The sequence below is a fragment of the Pelodiscus sinensis genome, chromosome 6 (assembly GCF_052426305.1).
Source record: "Pelodiscus sinensis isolate ZL-2025 chromosome 6, ASM5242630v1, whole genome shotgun sequence".
Taxonomy (NCBI): Eukaryota; Metazoa; Chordata; order Testudines; family Trionychidae; genus Pelodiscus; species Pelodiscus sinensis.
Window position 1 is genome coordinate 18,420,542 of NC_143057.1, and position 20,120 is coordinate 18,440,661.

Sequence of the window (20,120 nt, forward strand, 5' to 3'; positions counted from 1 at the left end):
TCCCAGGCTCTGTGCGGCATTTCAGCAGAACCTGGGGTCAGTCTCAGCTGGGCTCCACATGGCACTGCCGCCTTGAAAAGCCACCTCATCATTTCAAAGGGGCAGTACCACACAGCTGAGTCTGGGATCTGCTGTGCTGCTGTTTTGAAGTACCCCCTCCACTCCCCCCCCCCCCCTTGCTGCCTCTATTTGATTCAGCAAGGGGCAGGGGAATCAACTAGTTGATTATCTAACAGTCAGCTAGTCCTTAACATCCTTACTGTTTTTGGAGGCTTACACTTCAGATGAGTGACATTTCTCCCTGCACATATTCTTCAGCTCTTGATTAGAATTTGATGGATACCACCTCTTATCTATTGGGTCACCATAAATGTAGCAACTACTCATCTGAATCTTACTTAGTTATGGAGCCCCTTCTCTGGGTTTAATATCTGTAAAAAATCACCCTGTTAATCAGTGGCTATTCAATGATTGTGCACGTTGATTGCAATCAGATGTGTCTGCGCCATGTGCATGGACATCTGCAACTTTTTCCCTTAGCAGTCCGTGTGGGGTTGGTTTTGGAGCCCCCTGGAGAGGTACCATTATGGTGCTCATTATGATCCTGTTGACCTGATTTCTCTTCCTCCTCTTCCCCCCCCCCCCCCCCCCCCCCCCCCCCCCCCCCCCCACTTTTCAGTTCCTTCTTACGGTCCATGGTGGCACTGGAACAGTGCTTGCAAGTATTCCCTTAGCCATTTCAGTTAGATAATAGCTATTGTTGTAGTGTTAATTTTTTTTTTAGTTCACTGTTAGTTGGTAGATGGGATTGTTCTGAATCCCCGCCTGTCTGGGGCCACAAGATATGCTGTAAGCCCAAGTAGGAGGCTTGCAGTACTTGTTGCAAGTCTGGGCCAATTAGCAACATCCATGACTTGTGCCTGAGGTGGTCGGGAGAGGCCCATTGTTCTGAGCACTGTAAAAACTGCAAGGTTTTCAAGCTTAGTGCACCAAAAGATCAAAAAAAGTTTAAGCAACTTCTAACAGAAGCTGCTTTTTGATCTGCATCACCTGACTGCCTGGGCCTGAGCTAGTGTGTGGAGCACCCCAGTCTCTATATGGGAAGTGAGACCTGGTCCCCTGCTGCCATCTGTCTTTTAAATGTAGTAAGAGCCAGGCAGCTCTTACTACATTCAAAAAGCAGAGGTGTAGTGATCCTGGAACTGGTGCAGGTCGAGATTGCTGAGTCCTGGCTCGTGCTGCCCCCAGGAACTAACCTTGCTACAGCTCTGTAGTTTAAATGAGGTAAGAGCTGGGGTGCCTGCACACTGGTTCTTACTACATTTAAACCACAGGGCTGGAGTGGGGGTAGCAAGCACTCCTCTTTATCACAGCTCAGTTCCCCAACCTCGCACTTTGAGTGTAGATATGGGGGCCAGCTAGTAGAATAAACTCTTAAGAACCTGTCTCTAACTCCCAGAGAAACTTGTCTGGTCTGTTTCCCTGAGACCCAAAAGGAAGACGATTGATTGCTGTTACCACGCAAGGGTAGTAAAATAAAAAATAATGCTTTTCCAGGGAAGATCTCATTTGGGAATCCTCTCCTTGAGGCAAAGTTCTCCCTCCTACCCTAATCTCTGTTTCGCTTAGAATTGGGAAAACAGAGGGAATCCGCAAAGAACAATGGGGCTGTGCTCCTCCTGAGTAACTTAGGCACGTTGGTTTAAGGACACAAAAATCAACCAATAACAGTTATCAGAATAAAAAGGAAAACACTTTTATTATCAAAACAAGACTATTGTTTTAAGTATAGTAATTGACTGGGTGTTAAAACAGCCATGGAATGAAATTAGACTCGGGGAGAATCCCTGGGCTGTAATCCTTAGTTACAAAAGACAAAAACGATTAACCAGCTCAGACATGATTTCCAAGTCCCCAATAAGGAAAACAATAAAACCCAATGGGCTATCTAAACTTTTCCCTACTTACATATTTCAAGGAATCCATTCCTGGGAAAGCCCGACTCCCTCGTTACCTGCTGAAAAAACTGCTCTGAGCAGAATAACAGGGGGAAAAACCTTCCCTTGGTTTGAGATGCCTATATGCATTTCATTGGCTGAATGCCAGAAGCCCCCTCCCTCAGGTGTATTCCCAGAGTTGCTTAACCCTTTCCTCACTCTCCAGCTAATTGAGACTCTCCTTAGTAGCTCCTAGTTATGACATTGGCTAAGATTATTTTTGGAATTAGACTGTAGTTATGCAAACTCATCAATGTTTATATGTTGGCTTTCACAATCTTGCTCTTCAAATATTATCAATTTATTATGTGTGTTCCTTTTAAAAAGATTGAATAGAAAAATCTTATTTGTTCTAGATCAGTGTTTCGTAAACTGTGTTCCTGGAAAAAATGAGTACTGGTTCTTTCGAAAAAGGTGTTTTTTTCCAAAAGAACAATGTCTAGACTGCGGTTTCACTGTCGAAATACCCTTTTTCAAAACAGTGATCTGACATGAATATGTAAATAAAGTGCAGGATATTTAAATCCGGAATTCATTTGCACTTTTGGCCTCATTTACATCCCTCTTTCGAAAGAGGGATGTAGTCTAGACCTAGCCTTTGTGTAGATGTATATCGGGAGTCTCAAACTCCCAGCCCATGGGCCAACTACATAATCTAGTTAGGGAGTCCCAATGGGCCAGGGAGAGGCCTTTCTATTTCCATTTCTTCCCCTCGCTGCCCCCCCAGGCTATACCTGTTCCCACTATTGCCCTGCCCTCTCTCCTTATGGCAATCTGTCCCTCAAGGGACACAGCCTTAGGAATTACCAAGGAGACCTTATATGGTTTGGCAGCTGAGGTCGGGCACTCCCCGTGCTGTTGGGAGCTTTAGGAAAGGGAAACACAGTGGTGTGAGTGTGCTCTGATTCCCCATGGCTCTCTGACATGGGGAGAGCAGAGGGGCCCAATTGCTGCTGCTGCTGCTGCCTTGAGCCAGATCTCTTCCCCATCACCTCCCGTAATCCCCAAGGCTGTCTCCCACTGTGAGTGTCCCACAGTGGATGGGATGCCACGGGTGGGGCAAGAGTACAGAGCAATGAGGATAGGGGCAGGGCTTGGGACTGGAACGGAGAGGCTTTCCCCAGGGCTCCTAGGATGGCTTATGCAACGGCTCTGGCTGGAGATGGTTCACAGGCTGGAAGTTTGAGACCCCTGGTGTATGTGGTAAAAGAGGGAAAATCTCGAACAGCTTTTTCTACTTAAACTTTTTAACCCTCCTTTCAACCCCTATAAATTCCACATATATTAAATCTCACGTTTAGCCTAGGCATTTGCTGAGGTCATAAAGTATTGCTTTAGAAAAATTCTGTGTAAGTGAATAAATAAAATCACATGTTCAATAGCTGGACTTTTTATGAGGGTTCATGCTGATTAACACTTTGGTAAGAAGTTAGTTTTCACTGATACAGACAGTGATCTTCAGCTGTTAGGCCTACATGTTTAGGAGCATAATGGAGTGCTTAAATACAGGAGGCCCCAGACTTGCGACGTGATTGGTTCTGGGGGAAGCATTGCAAGTCGGGGGCATCATAACTCAAACCCTCATTTAAGATACGTGCTGTGCACCATCGTGAATGCGGGCTGAGTACAAGTCGGAGGCTTCTGGCTCCTTCTGCACTTATAAAAAGGGTTGTAAGTGCGGGGGGTCACAAGTTGTGGGCCTCCTGTATGCTGTATTCAGAGATGGGACAAAAGAGTGCGTAAAGATTTTCGAAGAAAAGTCACTAAATTGTGTGTATACTTTCGTTGTCCCATTGAAATTATTAGAATTTTTGTGAGAAGCTGTGAACGTTTTGGGCACTAACTTTCCATATTGTCAGATCCCACTCAGGAATGCTCATGCCAAAACTTGTTTTATCTGAAAGAGTGGGCTCAAATCTTATGCCCAAATATGTTGGCCTTTAAGGTGCCACTGATCTTGTTTTTGCTGAACCCAACTAACATGGCTGACCCTCTAAAACATTGAACACGTTGTTACTCCTTTGGTCAGTGCTATGTATGGGCATTTGCATCTCCAATGTGTTCATGCTACTGAAGACCGAAATCTCTGCAGATTTTAAAGAGGAATGTTATTTTCTTACCCTTAACTAATACTCTGCAAGTGGGACTTGTGGGTACCGAGCACCTTTTGACAGCACCATCACCTAGGTGTCTGCATGTAAGTCTAGGTGTCTAATTTTAGGCATCCAAACATCAACATTTTTATCTTGATGTCTAATGCTCATATGCCCATCTCTAAATAAAACTCAGTTCTCCAACAGCTTTGAAAATTAGTGGTTGTAAAGTTCTTTGAAGATGAAAAATGTTTGCTACGTTTTTGTTAATCCTAAACTAGCTAAGGTTTTGCTTGTTGATAGTCGTTTGAGTACACACATGGAGAAAATCTTTATTAAAGGATTGTTACAGTCCTAGCAACTAACGTTCATAGTGGTAGGATTTGAAGTTTCAAAAAGTTTTTGTAATCTGTAATTCCTCCTGTACAGCTACATACTGAGATGCAGTTCACTCTTCAAGATCTGGGCTGTATTGACTATTGTGTAATAGTCATTGTAGATGCCCCAAACCCAATTGCCCTATCTTTTTATGAAGATATCTTTTACTGATTATCAATTATATGTAGTAGAGTAGCATGAACATATGTTAAAGGTCTTTTCAGTGGTGCAATTCTAGTTTGAAGACTTGAATATGCTATAAGTAAATATCCGAAGAAGAGTTTAGCTTTATATTAAACGATTGCTTTCGTAATTTAGTAAATCAATATTTTTATTCAGAATTAGGAATTTTCTAATTAATCTATTTGAAAAATTTAAGCTTTTAAGTGCTATCTGAAAGTTTCCTCATTGTTCCATAACTGAATGGAGAAAATTAGTGATGTGTCAAAACTCAGTGTTTCATCTATGGCAGCTTCTGCATTTCCTCCTACCTCTCAATCTGATCAGATTTCTCAGAGAATGTTTCAAATTCTTAATGGAACTGGGTATTTTGATTCACTGCGAAACTTAGGTCAGTTAATGAGAATGTAGGCAGAGCCAGTCATAAATATTAATACAGTCTGACAGAACTGATAGGAGCAATAAGCCACTGAATAATTGGAATGTCAGGTAGCCTTTTCTAGTGTATAGTGTATATTGTGCAGTATATACATTAAATACCATAGTTCATTTATTGTAGTGCTGCAGAAGTAATGGTTTCTTTTCTTTTCTTTTTTTTTTTTTTCTCCTCTTAAACTAGGACAGAGCTTGGGCTATGGTTTTGTGAACTACATTGACCCCAAGGATGCTGAAAAAGCTATCAACACACTGAATGGATTGAGACTTCAAACCAAAACAATAAAAGTATGTGGTACTAATTATAGATTTAAGTCTGTTTTTGTTACACTAATCATCACAATGTGTTCTCTTCCCTTTCCCCATGTGGCTTAAGAGTCACAAACTAGTATGTTTCAGTGACCAATTGTTAACATGACTGTCTGACAAATTGTTTCCATATTGGAGGTATATAGGTTTACCTTTTGCCTATGAAATGGAGCCTTATAATTGCTGGCTTATAGTTGAATGGATTTCATTATAAACTTTGAGGTTTCCCTCATTAGAATATATGCCATATTGTATTTCTGAAAGCTTTTGTTGCTTGCACCACTTCCCTATATCTTTCCTCTGAGTGCACTGTTAATGTTTCTTAAGACTTTGAGAACCTATTCAGAATCAAGTATGGTGAAATGAATAAGGCTGGAGGAGTATGAAGAACCTTAGCATTGTAATTAGATATCTGTGTCTGGCCTGTGCCACCTGACTCAAGCTTGCAAGGTCCAGAGCCCAGGATCCTTCCTGAGCCTGAATGTTTACACTGCAGCTGAACATCCCCTTAGCGTGAGTCAGCTGTCATAGGCCAGCTATGGATTTTTAATAGCAGCATAGACATACCTTACAAGTCCAATAACTGATAGGTAGTCTCAATGTGTCTTTGTCTGAAATGTTTTGGGTTCAGTTTTTGCTTCCCAACTACTATCAGGCTAAGCCACAATACAGTTTTACAGTTCTGTAGAGAATAGACGTAATCTTGGAAAGGTGTGGAAGGATCTTAGTAGGTCATCTAGTCCAGTCCCCTGCACCTCAGAACACTCAGTAATATCTAGATTATCCTTGACATATGACTTTTCTAACCTGTTCTTGAAAACCTCTAATAAGCAAAATTCCATAATCTCTCTAGGTGATTTATTCAGTGCTTAGACTCAAATAGTTTTTCCTAACATCCTAAATCTTTTCCTAATATCTTATCTCTTATGCTGCAGTTGAATCCCCTTTCTTCATGTCCTGTCCTCATTGGGTAAGGAGTACCACTTGTCACTCTTCTCTTTATAATAGCTTTTATAAAATTGAAGACTGTTATGTCCACCTTGGTCTCCTCTTCTTACTAAACAAACCTAGTTATTTTTTCCCATCTTTCCTCACATGTCCTACTTTCTTGGCCTTTTAAGTGTCTGTCCTAATTTGCTCAGTCTCTTCAGAATTTCTTCAGTAAGAAGGATGCTAACATCCTAGAGTCTTCAGAGAAATTTGTTGGGCTGTAGAAGCCAAGTAACACAGGTTAAACAGGGTAAGTTGTCAGGAAGTGCTTCATCTCTCAAGGGAAGTTGGTATCAATAAAATATTGTTCATTCTTGTATTTACCTAACTCTGTACTATGCTTTGTGCAGTGTCTAAAGGCAACTGTCATCCTGCTCTCTGTAATTAAAGTTAAAGACAATGGCTGCTTTAGTTAGTGACTTCAGAGCTCAGCTACCAAATATATCCTATTCTGCCTTTTTTGACTGAGACCAGACTTGCTCCTTTGGGCATGTAGTTTGCTTGTGAAAAGGCTTAAACTTAAAAGTGAATCTGGGACATTTTAAAAAAACATTTTAGAGGCAAAGTTGCTGTTGGTGGGTGAGGGGAGTGAAGAAGGCAGGGGATGTTTCCTCAAACCTATAAGATTTATTAAAATTAAGTCATCCACAAATTTTATTAAATGCTGCTGTTCTAGAGTCTGTTAAACAGTGTTTAAACAGGGCTGCAGAATGCTTTAATATGAAAAACGTGACAACAGGTACTGGGGGTGTGAAAGACTTGTTTCTCTAGCAGATTTTGACTCTTGAAAAGATTTTTCTTGAACTCATGAAAAGCAAACGGAGGGAGAGACTGTTAAAGAATTTGCATATTTTTAAATATATTTTTGTTGTTTTTGATGATCTAGTTTAAAGGAACACTTTTTTGTGGTCTAATGTTGTAAACTTTCTCAGTGTGCAGTGTAGATGTAGCCTAAGTGCTGCTTATTCTATTCACAATGACTGCAAACTGATTGAGTTGAGTGGGAGTTGCACATAATGCGGTGGAGAGCCAGATTTTGGTCTGAAGACAGGAGTTTTATAGTTGAGGGTTGGAACAGACCTCAGGAAGTCATCTAGTCCAAACAGGATCAACTCCAGCCAAGGCTTTGTCAAGCTCAGTCTTAACCTCTAAATATGGAGATCCACCATCTTTTGTATTTCCCTTTGTGAGGATCTGTTGGAAGCCCTGCATTGTCAGTTGGCTGAGATGATGACTTGCAAGTTTTGAGGTGTTCTGTGATATATATTTCTGGGCTTGGGAAAGAATCTATTCTTCTCTGATGTGCTCTTTGGTATTCAGAGAGGTTTTAGTGAATTGCTGTGGGGTTTCTGAAATGAGTGACCATCAAAACTGATCTTTTTCCCAAGGTGGCTTCTGAAATAAAGGATATTTAATGTTTTGGGATTAAGATTTGTTTTCACTGGACAGTTGTAGTAATTATCCTTAATAGTGTCAGAACTTCTACATAGTGGTAAGTATCCCACAAGATTCTTGTCAAAGGCCTGCTGTTATATCTACTTCAAAGCTGAGAACAGACAACCTGGAATAAGATGCTTATTTCTTGATTTCGGAATCACTAGATCAGCCCTGAACTAGTGACTCTGGTAAGACCTGGCTGTATATCTACTATATGTACGGCTATGTTTTGATTCAGAATGCACATGTGGATAAGGGCAGGTTAAAATTTGCAAGTCCAAACAAACTGGTCAGAGTTCTCCTTTGAGTGGTGTCGCTGGGTATGCTCCACTCAAGTGTTAGTGCATCCTTGTGCCGGCAATCAGATTTTTAGCCTTGCAGGGCCTTCCCAAGTCACGCATGAACAGTTGTCATTTTGTGCTGTTTTCGTCTGTTAGCTGTGTGCATAACCTGGGTCCCCTCAGTTCCTTTTCTGCCATCCTTGGAAGAAAATGGGAGTTTTAAGTAGTGCTCTCCTCACTAGAAAAAGAGAGAATAACTAATTTGTTGATAGTTTTTGATATTCTGCTTTTAAGAAAAAACTAAACCTAACAAAACAACACTGTTGCTCCCTATTCTTTTACCTTACTCTATATTTGTCTCACCCTAGTTCTTCAAAATGCCAGGATCGCTTGGGCTCAAAACTTGGGCAGAGACTCAATGCCCACCTTCAATGGGCATGCTTAATGTATTTGGTGCCTTGGCGAAGGCCACGTGGCGCAGAAATGCCCACACAGTCAGGGTATGACTTCCAGGGCCGGTGGAGATTGGGAAATTAGGCTTAAAACTTTGATATGGGAGAAATCCCTCCAACCACCACAAAAGCAAAGACAACCACACCTTAGGAACCTCTTAAGTCTGAGGAAAAGGGCCAGTTTATTGCCTAAACAGGATTCCTGTATGTACCAAATCGTTCTGCCATGGTCTTTACTAGCTGTGCTGTCAATACTAGCTGTGCTGTCAATATCCTGTGCTGCACGCTCCCCAGAGCTGACTACCTCCGGCAGCGCGCAAAAGTGGGAAACAGCACCTACAAAAAGCTCTGGGTTGGAACCTAAGAGGAAGGCCACTTCCTCTTCACATCAGCACCAGCACCAACAAAGGTGGATATGCCACCCTTACTGGCCTTGACAGACATGCTGGCAGCACCACAGTCTTCAGATTCTCAGTGTTCACTGGCACTGAGGCATGCTCCAGCACCACAAGAGCTAAAGTCAAGAGTGCAGAAAACAGAACCTCGGTGCTGAATGACACGACAATCGTGACAGAACACATCTCCGAATTCTCCTTGGCTTGAAGGTTCTAGCCTGCACTCTCTCTCTCTCTCTCCTATGAGAACATCTTGTTCTCCCCTAATAAGTCTTCCCTGTTACTGGACTGGGCATGGGAGTAGATTTTCCTCCCAGCACTCATCACCAACCAGCTTTGCCGCCACTTGGCATTCAAGCAGGCACTGATTACTGTACCATGCCCTGCAGTACCCTTGGTTTATCCACCTGTGGCCTCATCCACCACAATATCAACCTCAATGGCCACCATGGGGACAATATCCCACTCACCTATTACTTTGGCACTGATTGTGGGAACCAACTGTGGCCACCCCAGCATGCACAACATGGTCTTCTCTGCAGACCACTCAATCTTCTCCAACCCGTCCTCCACCATCACCTTTAGCCACCACCCACACCGGTCCTGAGGAGGAAGATGATGACCTACCTCAGTCAGATTGTCAGTCTCCACTCTCACAATTGTCTTTGTCCCCAATGAGGCTGTTTCCTTTCTCTCCCCCTGCTAACGACCTGAAGCAATTTCAGGACCTGTTTAAGAGGGTAGCACAATCACAAGACCTAGCCCTGCGGGAAGTACAAGAAAAGCAACAGATAGCTTCAGTTGGTTCCAGAACAGCCTCATCTATTGGTAGTGCTATTTAGCTGTCACCATCCTCTGTTACACTGACTAATCAGGGGAGCGCTAGAAAGTACTTTGTCCTGGCTAAGGGGATGGATTTCTTTTCTTTTTTTCTCCCACCCCCAGCCTATTTCTTTGGTGCACTATCATTCCAGACAGCCACAATTCAAATAAACACCTCAGGACCAACAGCATAAAAGACCTTTTTGGAAGGAACATCTATTATTTGGCTACCCTCCAGTTTAGAATTTTCAGTTATATGGCTCTTGTCACTAATTGACTTTGCCAATTATACCAGGTAGCACAAGTTGTTAAATGACCTCCCTGAGCAAGAGACACCACAGCTACATTGCATTATGAAGGGCCAATCCATCACCTGAATGGCTCTCCAGGTGTCAGTGGATGTAGCGGACATGGTGGCTGTAGTAATCATGCACCACATGGCTGCATTCTGGTGTCCCTCATGAACTACAAACCAAAGTAGACGACCTGCCATGTCACCGGAATCTGCTTTTTGTGGCCAAAACTGACAAAGTACTTCACTCAAAGATTCACGTACGACCCTCTGAATGTTGGGCAGTGTGTACATCCCCAGCAAGAGAAGGAGATACACTCCTTAGCAGAGATCAAGGGATACCTCCTACCAAAGACAACAGCAGTGAGCATTTGACAGCAGACTAAAATGGCCTGGTAGTAGAAGCCCAGCACAGCCAGTTGTCCACCGCTCAATCAGCGGCATCTGAACAGCAGATTTGAAGGTGTGGTCAAGAGCCTGAGTGACCACCTTATATAGCCGGTGCACACCACCCATATTTTCCATCATCAGTTGAGGCCCTTTTACTATCATTAGGCTCTCATCAGTATGGAACAATGGGTCCCAGCGATTACAAGAACTGGATATACGATCCTCTTTACATCTGTGCCCTCTACCCACCATCCCTCCCTGTCCCTCTTCAGGGACACTTCTCATCAAGCTCCTTCTACAGGCAGAGGCACAAAAACTACTCAGTCTGGGAACCATAGAGTGAGTTCTGTGAAATTCAGGTGGAAGAGGTTTCTATTCCAACTATTTCCTTGCTTCCAAGACGACAGAGGGATGGAGACCCATCTTAGATCTCAGGAGACTCAAATAGTTTGTCTGCAACCACAAATTCAGGATAGTGACTTTAGGAACTATCATTCGTGCACTGTGAGGGGGACTGGTTCTCAGCCCTTCGACCTCCAAGTTGCATGCTTTTATATAACAATACACCCTGCCCACAGGAGGTTCCTCTGCTTTACAGTGGGCAATGAATACTACACGCTGCCAATACAGTGTCCTTCCCTTTGGGCTGTTGACAGCAACAAATGTAATTTCCAATACTCTGGCTGTGGTGACAGCCTTCCCCAGGAAGCAAGGCGTTATCGTATTCCCATACCTAGATGACTACCTAATCAAAGGTACTTCACAGCAGACACTAATCATGAAGGACATTACTAAAGACATTTTCTGCTATCTGGGTCTTCCAATAAACATACTCTGGATCCAACCCAGAAAATAGAATTAACCAGAGCATTGCTAGATTCTATGATGGCTAAAGCCTTGCTTCCATTACCCTGCTTTCAGACCCTTTGGGACATAATAGACAGTATATTGCATATCCTGGTGACAACTGATTGCATATGTCTTCAAGCCGTAGGCCACATGGCAGCCACTACCTTCGTTGTACCTCTTGTGAGTCTCCACATGAGATGCCTACAGGCTTGGGTGACATTGTGCACTCCCCAACAGTCTTGCCACGTGAGTCACACCTACAATGTTGTTGTTGACATCTCTGCAATGGTAGACTTGCCCACACAACCTCCTTTCTGGAGTGCTCTTCCACCACTCAGACCCCTCATGGGTAATGACAGACACATCCCTTCTGGGTTGGGGAGCCAACTGCGCATGTCACATGGTCCAGGGAAGATGATAGTGCCAGGAGGCAAGGTTGCACATCAATATTTTGGAACTCAAGGTGGTCCGCGATGGCCATTGTCTTTTCCTGACACTCATCTGTGGTCATACAAATCATGTCCTCATGGATAACACGCCATGTATTTTACATCAATAGATGGGTGGTGGTGGTGGTGGTAGGGAGGCTCCCTGATCATGCTTACTATGTGCCAAGGCAATCAAGTTTTGGAACTGGTGCGTGAAGAACTACATCACGCCAACAGCAATGTACATATCAAGTCAACAGAATACCTGATAGACAAACTGAGCAGATTTTTTTCTGAAAAATAAGGCTAAGTCTACACTACAGGGTTTTTGCACAAAAACGGCCATTTTTGCGCAAAAATCTGTGGAGCGTCCACACCTCAAGCGCATTTTTGGGCAAGTAAATGTAGAGGGGTTTTGCGGTGTAGATATTCTTCTTTCTACAAGAAACAACTCCTTTTTGCTCAAGAACTCGTGTGGAAAAAGGTGTGTGGGGACGGGCAATGGGGCTTTTGTGCAAAAAGAGCCAATTGCAAAAAGCACAGGTGCTCTGTGGTTATTCTGTGAATAGCAATCAGCTTTCTTTCAAGAGAGCATCTATGCAGTCTGGATGCACTCTTGCGCAAGAAGTTTTTGTGGAAGATCTCTTCCGCAAAAAGCTTCTTGCGCAAGAAGCCTGCAGTGTAGATGTAGACTACAAGTGGGAGCTCTGTCTCAAAACCATACTGCCTATATTCCGACAGTGGGGTTTTCTGGTCCTAGACCTTTTTTGCAACAATCATCAATCACAAATGTTACTGCTTTTGCTTGAGAGTGGGCAGGATAAACATTCAATGGGAGATGCTTTCACCATATCATAGACGGCCCCTCTTCAAGCAGACTGAGCCAAGGTCATTCTGATAGATCCACATTGGCCAAGACAGCATTGGTTTCCTTATCTCCATTAGCTGTCTATTGCCAACCCATTCCCCTCCCTATCATCCCTAATCCCTAACTCAACACAATGGACGAACATGTCCTCTGAATCCTCAGGCTCTGAAACTCACCACCTGGCTTCTTCATGGTTCCACAATGGCATAGTTGCCTTCTGAGTAAAACACATCCTCTTCAGTAGTAGTTGTCCTTCTGAGGCACACCTACTGAAACAAATGGAAGCAGTTTCAAGAATGGTGCAATCAGTGCCATCTACAAGCACATACCTCCCCAGTACCAACTGTTCAGGAATAGTTAATGGACCTCAGTGATGCAGGGCTCTCCATCAGCCCCATAAGAGTTACCACTCAGCTATCACGGTCTTTCATGAACTGGTAAGCGTCTGTGTGTGCTCATCCGATCATCAAATGGGTCTTAGCTGGTCTATCCAAAACACATCCGCATTTACGCCCATTTGTTCTACCATGGGCTCTCAGCCTTGTACTGGACTGACTAACAAGACTCCCTTCAAACCATTAGCAGTGTCCTTTCTCATCACAATCACATCCACGCAACAAATAGGAGTAATTACAGCCCTCGTGGCAAATCTACCTTATACGCTCCTCATCAAGGATGAGGTCATTCTCAGACCCCATTAGAATTTTTACCAAAAGTCGTTTCTAGTTTTCACATTCAGCTCATTTAGCTACCCACTTACTACCCTAAACCACATGATTCCCCAAGAAGTGATTAATATTACTCACCCTCTATGGAAGATGGCACTTGCGTTTGACATAGTCAGGACTAAGCATTTTAGAAAATCCAGTAGACACTTTATATCTGTCTGATCTCCACAAGGGAATAGCTGTCTCCACACAATACTTATCCAAGTGGATACCAAACTGCATAAATACCTGCTACAGCTCTGAAACAAAGCTTCACTGCAGACAGTCCTTGCACATTCCACGTGAATGATGGCTGAATTGACTGCATTTCTACAAACTGTATCTCTGGCTGACTGCTGCAGAGCAGCTACATGGTCTTTGTACAACACTGTGCATTACAGCAAGGACCATTACCTACCACATCTGTGCATGACACTGTCCTGGCCTTGTCTTATAGATGACTCCAAAGACCCATCTCCACATTGTGGGAATTGCTTTAGTCACCTGAGTGGAGCACCTATGGTGGGGGGGGGGGGGGGGGAGACACACTGAAAGAGAACAGGAAGTTACTCCCCTTGTGCTGTAACAATGGTTCTTCAAGATGTGTCCATTGTACGTGCTTCACTGCCCTCCCTTACTCCTCTCTACTTTGGAGTCCATTAAAGGATTTCTGGTAGAAAAGGAACAGAGGGGACTGTGTTGAGTGCGCAGCTAATGAGATGGCAACTGTACATGCGAAATGGGAGAAGGTACTGCTAGGCTAAAAATCTGATTGCCCACGTGAGGGCACACCAACACTTGAGTAGAGCACCTATGGGGGGGAGGGGACACATCTCAAACTGTCATTGCTACACAAAGTGAGTAACGAATGTCCTCTTATTGCTGGTTTCCCAGATCAGCCAGTAAATAGCTCTTAGTTTTCACATACATTCTTCAAAGTGTGAGGCTGTCCCTGAATGTTTGACTCCTGATTGAGGATGTGATTAGAGCTTGGCACAGTATTGTGATATAATTGGTCTTTGAATTTGCAAAAGGCATGGGAAATGACAGCTTCTTTTACTGAATATTTACAAATGCAAAAAATAGTAGCAGAGCTATTTTAATCTTTATTCCAGAGTCACGGAGTGATGGATAAAACACTTGCAAAATAGTTTGCATTGTTGATTTCATTTACCTAACTTTTTCAGACCAATATAGTAATGACAGCAGTTTATAATAGGGATGTTAATGGCTAGTTGGCAAACCAGTTAACCAAGACTTAAACAGTCCCAGTTATCCGCAACAACCTCCCTTCCCCTGCATGTTCTGCTCACCAGGAGGCTGTCTCTAGTCCCAGCCTGCTGGTCCTAGTGTTAAATGAAGAGTATGCAGGGGAGCCACCTGCCATTCCATGCTGCTGCCTCTGAGGCAGCAGCATGGGGCGGCAGCAATCCCTGTCCACGGGGCCCAAGCTCCCATGGACAGAGGCTGCTCCAGCATCCCATGGAGTAGCCTCTGTGGGGAGCTTGGGGCCCCCTGTGGCCATGGGCTGCTGCTGTCCCATACTACTGCTGCTATAAGGAGGCAGTGACATGGGGTGGAAGATGGGAGCTGGTCTGCACAGGGAACAGATTTTTTTTTTTAACCCTGGCTCCTCTTGTGGACTGGCTCCTACCTGCCACTCTACTCTGCTGCTTCTAATACAGAGGCTTCCCAATAGTGGGGCCAAGAACTCAGAGTGCACTGACTGTTGGCCCTGCCCTGGGAGGGAGCGTTTTAGTAACATGTAATGGGTAGGAATTGTTGTGCTTACGTGATTACAAAAATAAATGATTTCTAACTTCTCATTTGAACTTTGGCAGTAGGAAAAAAAATCTATTTTATTGAGGTGGTATGAGAAGCCTCAATCCAGGATATGAGACACTCTGCTAGCCACTGTACACATACAGTACAAATAGTACCTGTCAGAAATAGTTGCCCATTGTAGCACTTTATATATATATACTTCTGTCTACAAATCTAATCAGTTTGAGGCCTTGGATTCAACTAACCAGTTTGATCATAATATGGTAATTCGGAGTGTTAAAGGAAGCATTTTGTGATCTTAGATTTTTTTTTGAATACAGTACTTAATAAACCCTTTTTAGTGCTGAGTTATTGCATTTCAAAGAAAAGAACTAGTTGGAAATCTAACTTGATTGAGATGATCATTATACCCCTGTACGTAGTTCTACTTGTGTGTATTCACTCTTTGGGAACATTTATACCTTCCAGGCATATAATATAAGTTTTGAAAAGATGCCAGTAGATGATTAAGAAACAAAAACTTGTGGATATGTTAGGGTATAAAATAAAGATGGAGGAAGCCAGTTATGTCTTGGTTTTTAGTCTGCAGGAACAATTTGTTTCATGGGGGAGGAGGGGAAATAAATCTAGGAATTAGAACAGGCATCTCCAATGGTTTCTTCTACTTTCCATATTTACTGGAATGGCTACAAAGTTGCAAGACACCATAAGTAAACTTCAATGTCTAGGCTGAAAGTCTGAAGAAATCCTGTGTAGCCGTGTTATTCTAGTGCTACATAGTCCTGTATTTTGTGAAGAGATCCTGTGATGGATAGGAAGAGTGCTCTCCAGCACCTTGTGACTAAGGCTACGTCTAGACTGCAAGCCTCTTTCGAAAGAGCAAGCCGCTTTTTCAAAAGAGAGCACCCGGGCAGTCTGGATGCTCTCTTTCGAAAAAGCCCTGTTTGCATTCAAGAACGGCTTTTTTCGAAATAGCACTTTCGAAAAAAGGCATTCTTTCTCGTGAAATGAGGAGTACCGCCATCGAAAGAAAAGCCGTGTTCTTTTGATTTAATTTTGAAAACGTGGCTGTAGTCTAGACGCAGGTGAAGTTTTTTTCGGGAAAAGGCTACTTTTTTTGAAAAAACCCTGCAGTCTAGACACAGCCTAAGGATTTAAATTTAGGTAGCTAGCACGGGTGTTGGCAGGGAGCCAGAAGAACCAATGGGATAGAGTGCTGAAATTTGACTTGTGTAAGATTCCTTGCCTGCTTTCTTGGTGAGAGAGTTAAACCAGGAGTTGACAGAATGGTTTAAACCCAGGCAGGACTACCATGCCTCCAAGGAATTCAGGGCATGGAAGTGGACTGAACCTGGAAGGGATCATGAAAAAGGGGAAAAGTCTATCCAGTCATGATCAGGGTATTTTTCTTTATTTTTGTGGTTTGATTTGAACTGCTCTGTGAGCCTATGCTTCCATCTAAGAGTTGTTCCCAGAGATTTTCTGTTTTGTTTTACTTAGTTTCTCTGTGACATATGCTTTATCAAATTTTTGTTTTGTTTTGTAACAAAAATAACTTTTTCAGGTGATTTGATTCTTGTCCTGGAACATATAAGACATGTATCTGCATGCCTCAGACTAAGAGGTCAGCTACCAGAGACTGCAGTCTTTCCTTTTTTTTTTTTTTTTTTGTGCTGCACGAGACCTTGAAAACAAGAGCTTGGGATACCCCGGTTGTGGGAGGGGAGGGAATTCAAGTGTTCCTCCTTTTTAGGGTAAATCACTTGCTGGTGGCAGCTACCCCCCAAAGTCAGTAAATCTGACTCTGGGGAATTTTTATAAGCAAAGCCTATAGAGCAGGGCTATTCATCATGCAGGCCACATGTGGCCTGCGGCCCGTTTGTTTGTGGCCTATGTTGGAGTGTCGGTTTACACAGGGCTCAACATGTGGCCTGCAGGTGGGAGCCAAAGCAAAAAAGTCAATATAATGGTCTTCTGTTGATATGTGTTTTAATAGTTAAATTACTGGACTGTCATTGCTAATTAAAACTGCATAAAAATATGGGTGGAAATTGGGTAAATATTGCATCTTATTAATATCAGCAGAACTGATTTAAATGGGACCTGTGTGTTGTGTTGTCTTGCCTTAATCTTTGTATTCATTCCCGTCTGTGAAAAAAATATTTGCAATTATTTGCACATATATTTGCATGTATATACAACCACACTTTTGCAGCCCTCAGCATGTGCTCAGAGTACCACTGCGGCCTCTGGGGCTTCCAAAGTTGAGTAGCCCTGCTAGAGACAAGGTGTAATTAGATCTCTTGTGAGCCTCCACCTTCTGCACTCGTAGTGCCAGAGTGGGGATCAGCCCTGACGGAAGCCCCATCTATGAAGGAGGGTGTAAGACAACTTAAAGACAATAAAGGCATTGCGGAGAAACTAAATGAATTCTTCGCTTCAGTCTTCACAGCTGAGGATGTCGGAGATTTCCAAACCTGACCCGTCCTTTGTAGGTGACAAATCTGAGGAATTGTCATAGATGGAAGTGTCATTAGAGGAGGTTTTGGAATTGATAAACTTAACAAAACAAGTCACCGGGACCAGATGGCATTCACCCAACTCCCATGTGAAACTGCGGAACTATTAACTATGGTTTGTAACCTATCCTCTAAATCAGGTTCTGTACCCAGTGACTGGAAGATAGCTAATGTAACGCCAATATTAAAAAGGGCTCTAGAGGCGATCCTGGCAATTAGAGACCAGTAAGTCTAACATCAGTACCAGGCAAATTAGTAGAAACAGTAGTAAAGAATAAAATTCAGACACATAGAAGAACATGATTTGTTGGGCAAAAGTCAGCATGGTTTCTGTAAAGGGAAATTATGTCTTTTTAATCTATTAGAGTTCTTTGAAGGGGTCAACAAACATGTGGACAAGGGGGATCCGGTAGATATAGTGTACTTAGATTTCCAGAAAGCCTTTGACAAGGTCCCTCATGAAAGGCTCTTACGTAAATGAAGTTATGGGATAAGAGGGAAGATCCTTTCATGGACTGAGAACTGGTTAAACAGGGAACAAAGGGTAGGAATAAATAGTAAATTTTCAGAACGGGGAGGAGTAACTAGTGGTGTTCCCCAAGGATGAGTCCTAGGACCAATCCTATTCAACTTCATAAATGATCTGGAGAAAGGGGTAAACAGTGAGGTGGCAAAGTTTTCAGATGATACTAATCGGCTCAAGATAGTAAAGACCAAAGCAGACTGAATAAATTAAAAAAGATCTCACCAAACTAAGTGACTGGGCAACAAAATGGCAAATGAAATCTAATGTGGAGAAAAGTAAAGTAATGCACACGGGGGGGGGGGGAAAATAACCCCAACTATACATATATGATGAGGGGGGTGTTATTTAGCTACAACTAATCAGGAAAGATCTTGGAGTCATTGTGGATAGTTCTCTGAAGATGTCCACGCAGTGTTCAGTGGCAGTCAAAACAAACAGGATGTTAGGAATCATTAAAAAAGGGATAGAGAATAAGTCGGATAATATCTTATTGCCCTTGTATAAATCCATGGTACGCCCACATCTGGAATACTGCATACAGATGTGGTCTCCTCTCAAAAAGACATACTGGCATTAGAAAAGGTTCAGAGAAGGTCAACTAAAATGATTAGGGGTTTGGAACGGGTCTCGTATGAGGAGAGATTAAAGAGACTGGGACTTTTCAGCTTGGAAAAGAGGAGACTAAGGGGGGATGATATGATAGAGGTATATAAAATGAGTGGTGTGGAGAAAGTGAATAAGGAAAAAATATTTACTTGTTCCCATAATATAAGAACTAGAGGCCACCAAATGAAACTAAGGTTTAAAACAAATAAAAGGATGTCGTTCTTCACACAGCACATGGTCAATATGTGGAACTCCTTGCCTGAGGAGGTTGTGAAGGCTAAGACTATAACAGGGATTAAAAGAGAACTAGATAGCCATTTATGGAGTTAACCTCCATGAATTTATTAGCCAGTACGGGTACGGAATGATGTCCCTAGCCTCTGTTTGTCAGAGGGTGGAGATGGATGGCTGGAGAGAGATCGCTTGATCGTTTCCTGTTCGATTCACTCCCTCTGGGACACCTGGCATTGGCCGCTGTCGGCAGACAGGGTACTGGGCTGGATGGACCTTTGGTCTCATTAGTATGGCTGTTCTTACGTTCTTAATTTTTCCACCTTGATACCAAAAATCAACCTATATGTAGTTTTAAGGTGTCCTGGATGTAAATAGGGAAAGAGCACTTCTGTATTTCTAACTACCAATGGAGTTTCACTCATGGGAGGAGGTGAATCCCTTGGGTGTGGGGATGTACAAAATTAAACTCTGAATGATGATCTCGAGTGGAACGCTCTCTCAGAAATTACCACTGGTAGTATTTTTTTTTCCCCATCATGCTAATTCAGTTTGAATTGGGGCTAAAATATAAGGTAAAATGTAACCATTTAGTCTGAGATGGATTGCATGCAAGACTAGGCATGGGGTTTTCTGAGGTCAGCATTGTCATTGATGCATGCATATTTTTAATCCTAGCTGAATATCTGTGGAACTATTTGAAGTACTACTTTTTGTATATGGCATTTGTCTGAAAATACAGCTTCCCGACCTCTACCCTTCTTGGGAAGTTAGCCAATGATTTCTGGATGGGCAAAGGCTGGTTAAACACTTCTCTCACATGATTCCTATAAAACTTTTCTGGTTGACTATCAAAGTATTTACAAGTCTAATTATCACCTGTCAAGGGAATATAAATTTAAGAAATATTTAATTAAAAGTATTAAATCTGTAGGTTTTCTTCCCACTCTTCTATAGCTCTTGCATATATTAACCCCCCCAAGACTTAAAGTGGAGTGTCATTCATACAAAGTTGGTTGAAAGTTCACTTTCCTGATTTCTTGATCACATTTGTGTAGTGAAGATTGTTAGTACAGGCAGTCCCCGGGTTACGTACAAGATAGGGACTGTAGGTTTGTTCTTAAGTTGAATCTGTATGTAAGTTGGAACT

General features: G+C 42.7%; 1 protein-coding gene and 1 long non-coding RNA gene across 8 annotated transcripts in view; one reads left to right on the plus strand and one right to left on the minus strand.

The window, feature by feature from the left end:
* The window catches only part of ELAVL2 (ELAV like RNA binding protein 2), a 201,619-nt gene that overhangs the window by 131,999 nt on the left and 49,500 nt on the right, over window positions 1–20,120 (plus strand). For all 7 annotated transcript variants that reach the window (XM_075931470.2, XM_075931478.2, XM_075931476.2 and 4 more), the window contains one exon: window positions 5,268–5,371. In XM_075931470.2, the coding sequence (XP_075787585.1) occupies window positions 5,268–5,371 (104 nt within the window). The remainder of the gene's footprint in view (window positions 1–5,267; window positions 5,372–20,120) is intronic.
* The window catches only part of LOC112546791 (uncharacterized), a 28,127-nt gene continuing 14,273 nt past the window's right edge, over window positions 6,267–20,120 (minus strand). The window contains exons 2-4 of the long non-coding RNA XR_003090498.3: window positions 12,773–12,862; window positions 9,575–9,711; window positions 6,267–8,338 (exon numbers count right to left, since the gene is read on the minus strand). This is a non-coding gene — a long non-coding RNA (uncharacterized LOC112546791). The remainder of the gene's footprint in view (window positions 8,339–9,574; window positions 9,712–12,772; window positions 12,863–20,120) is intronic.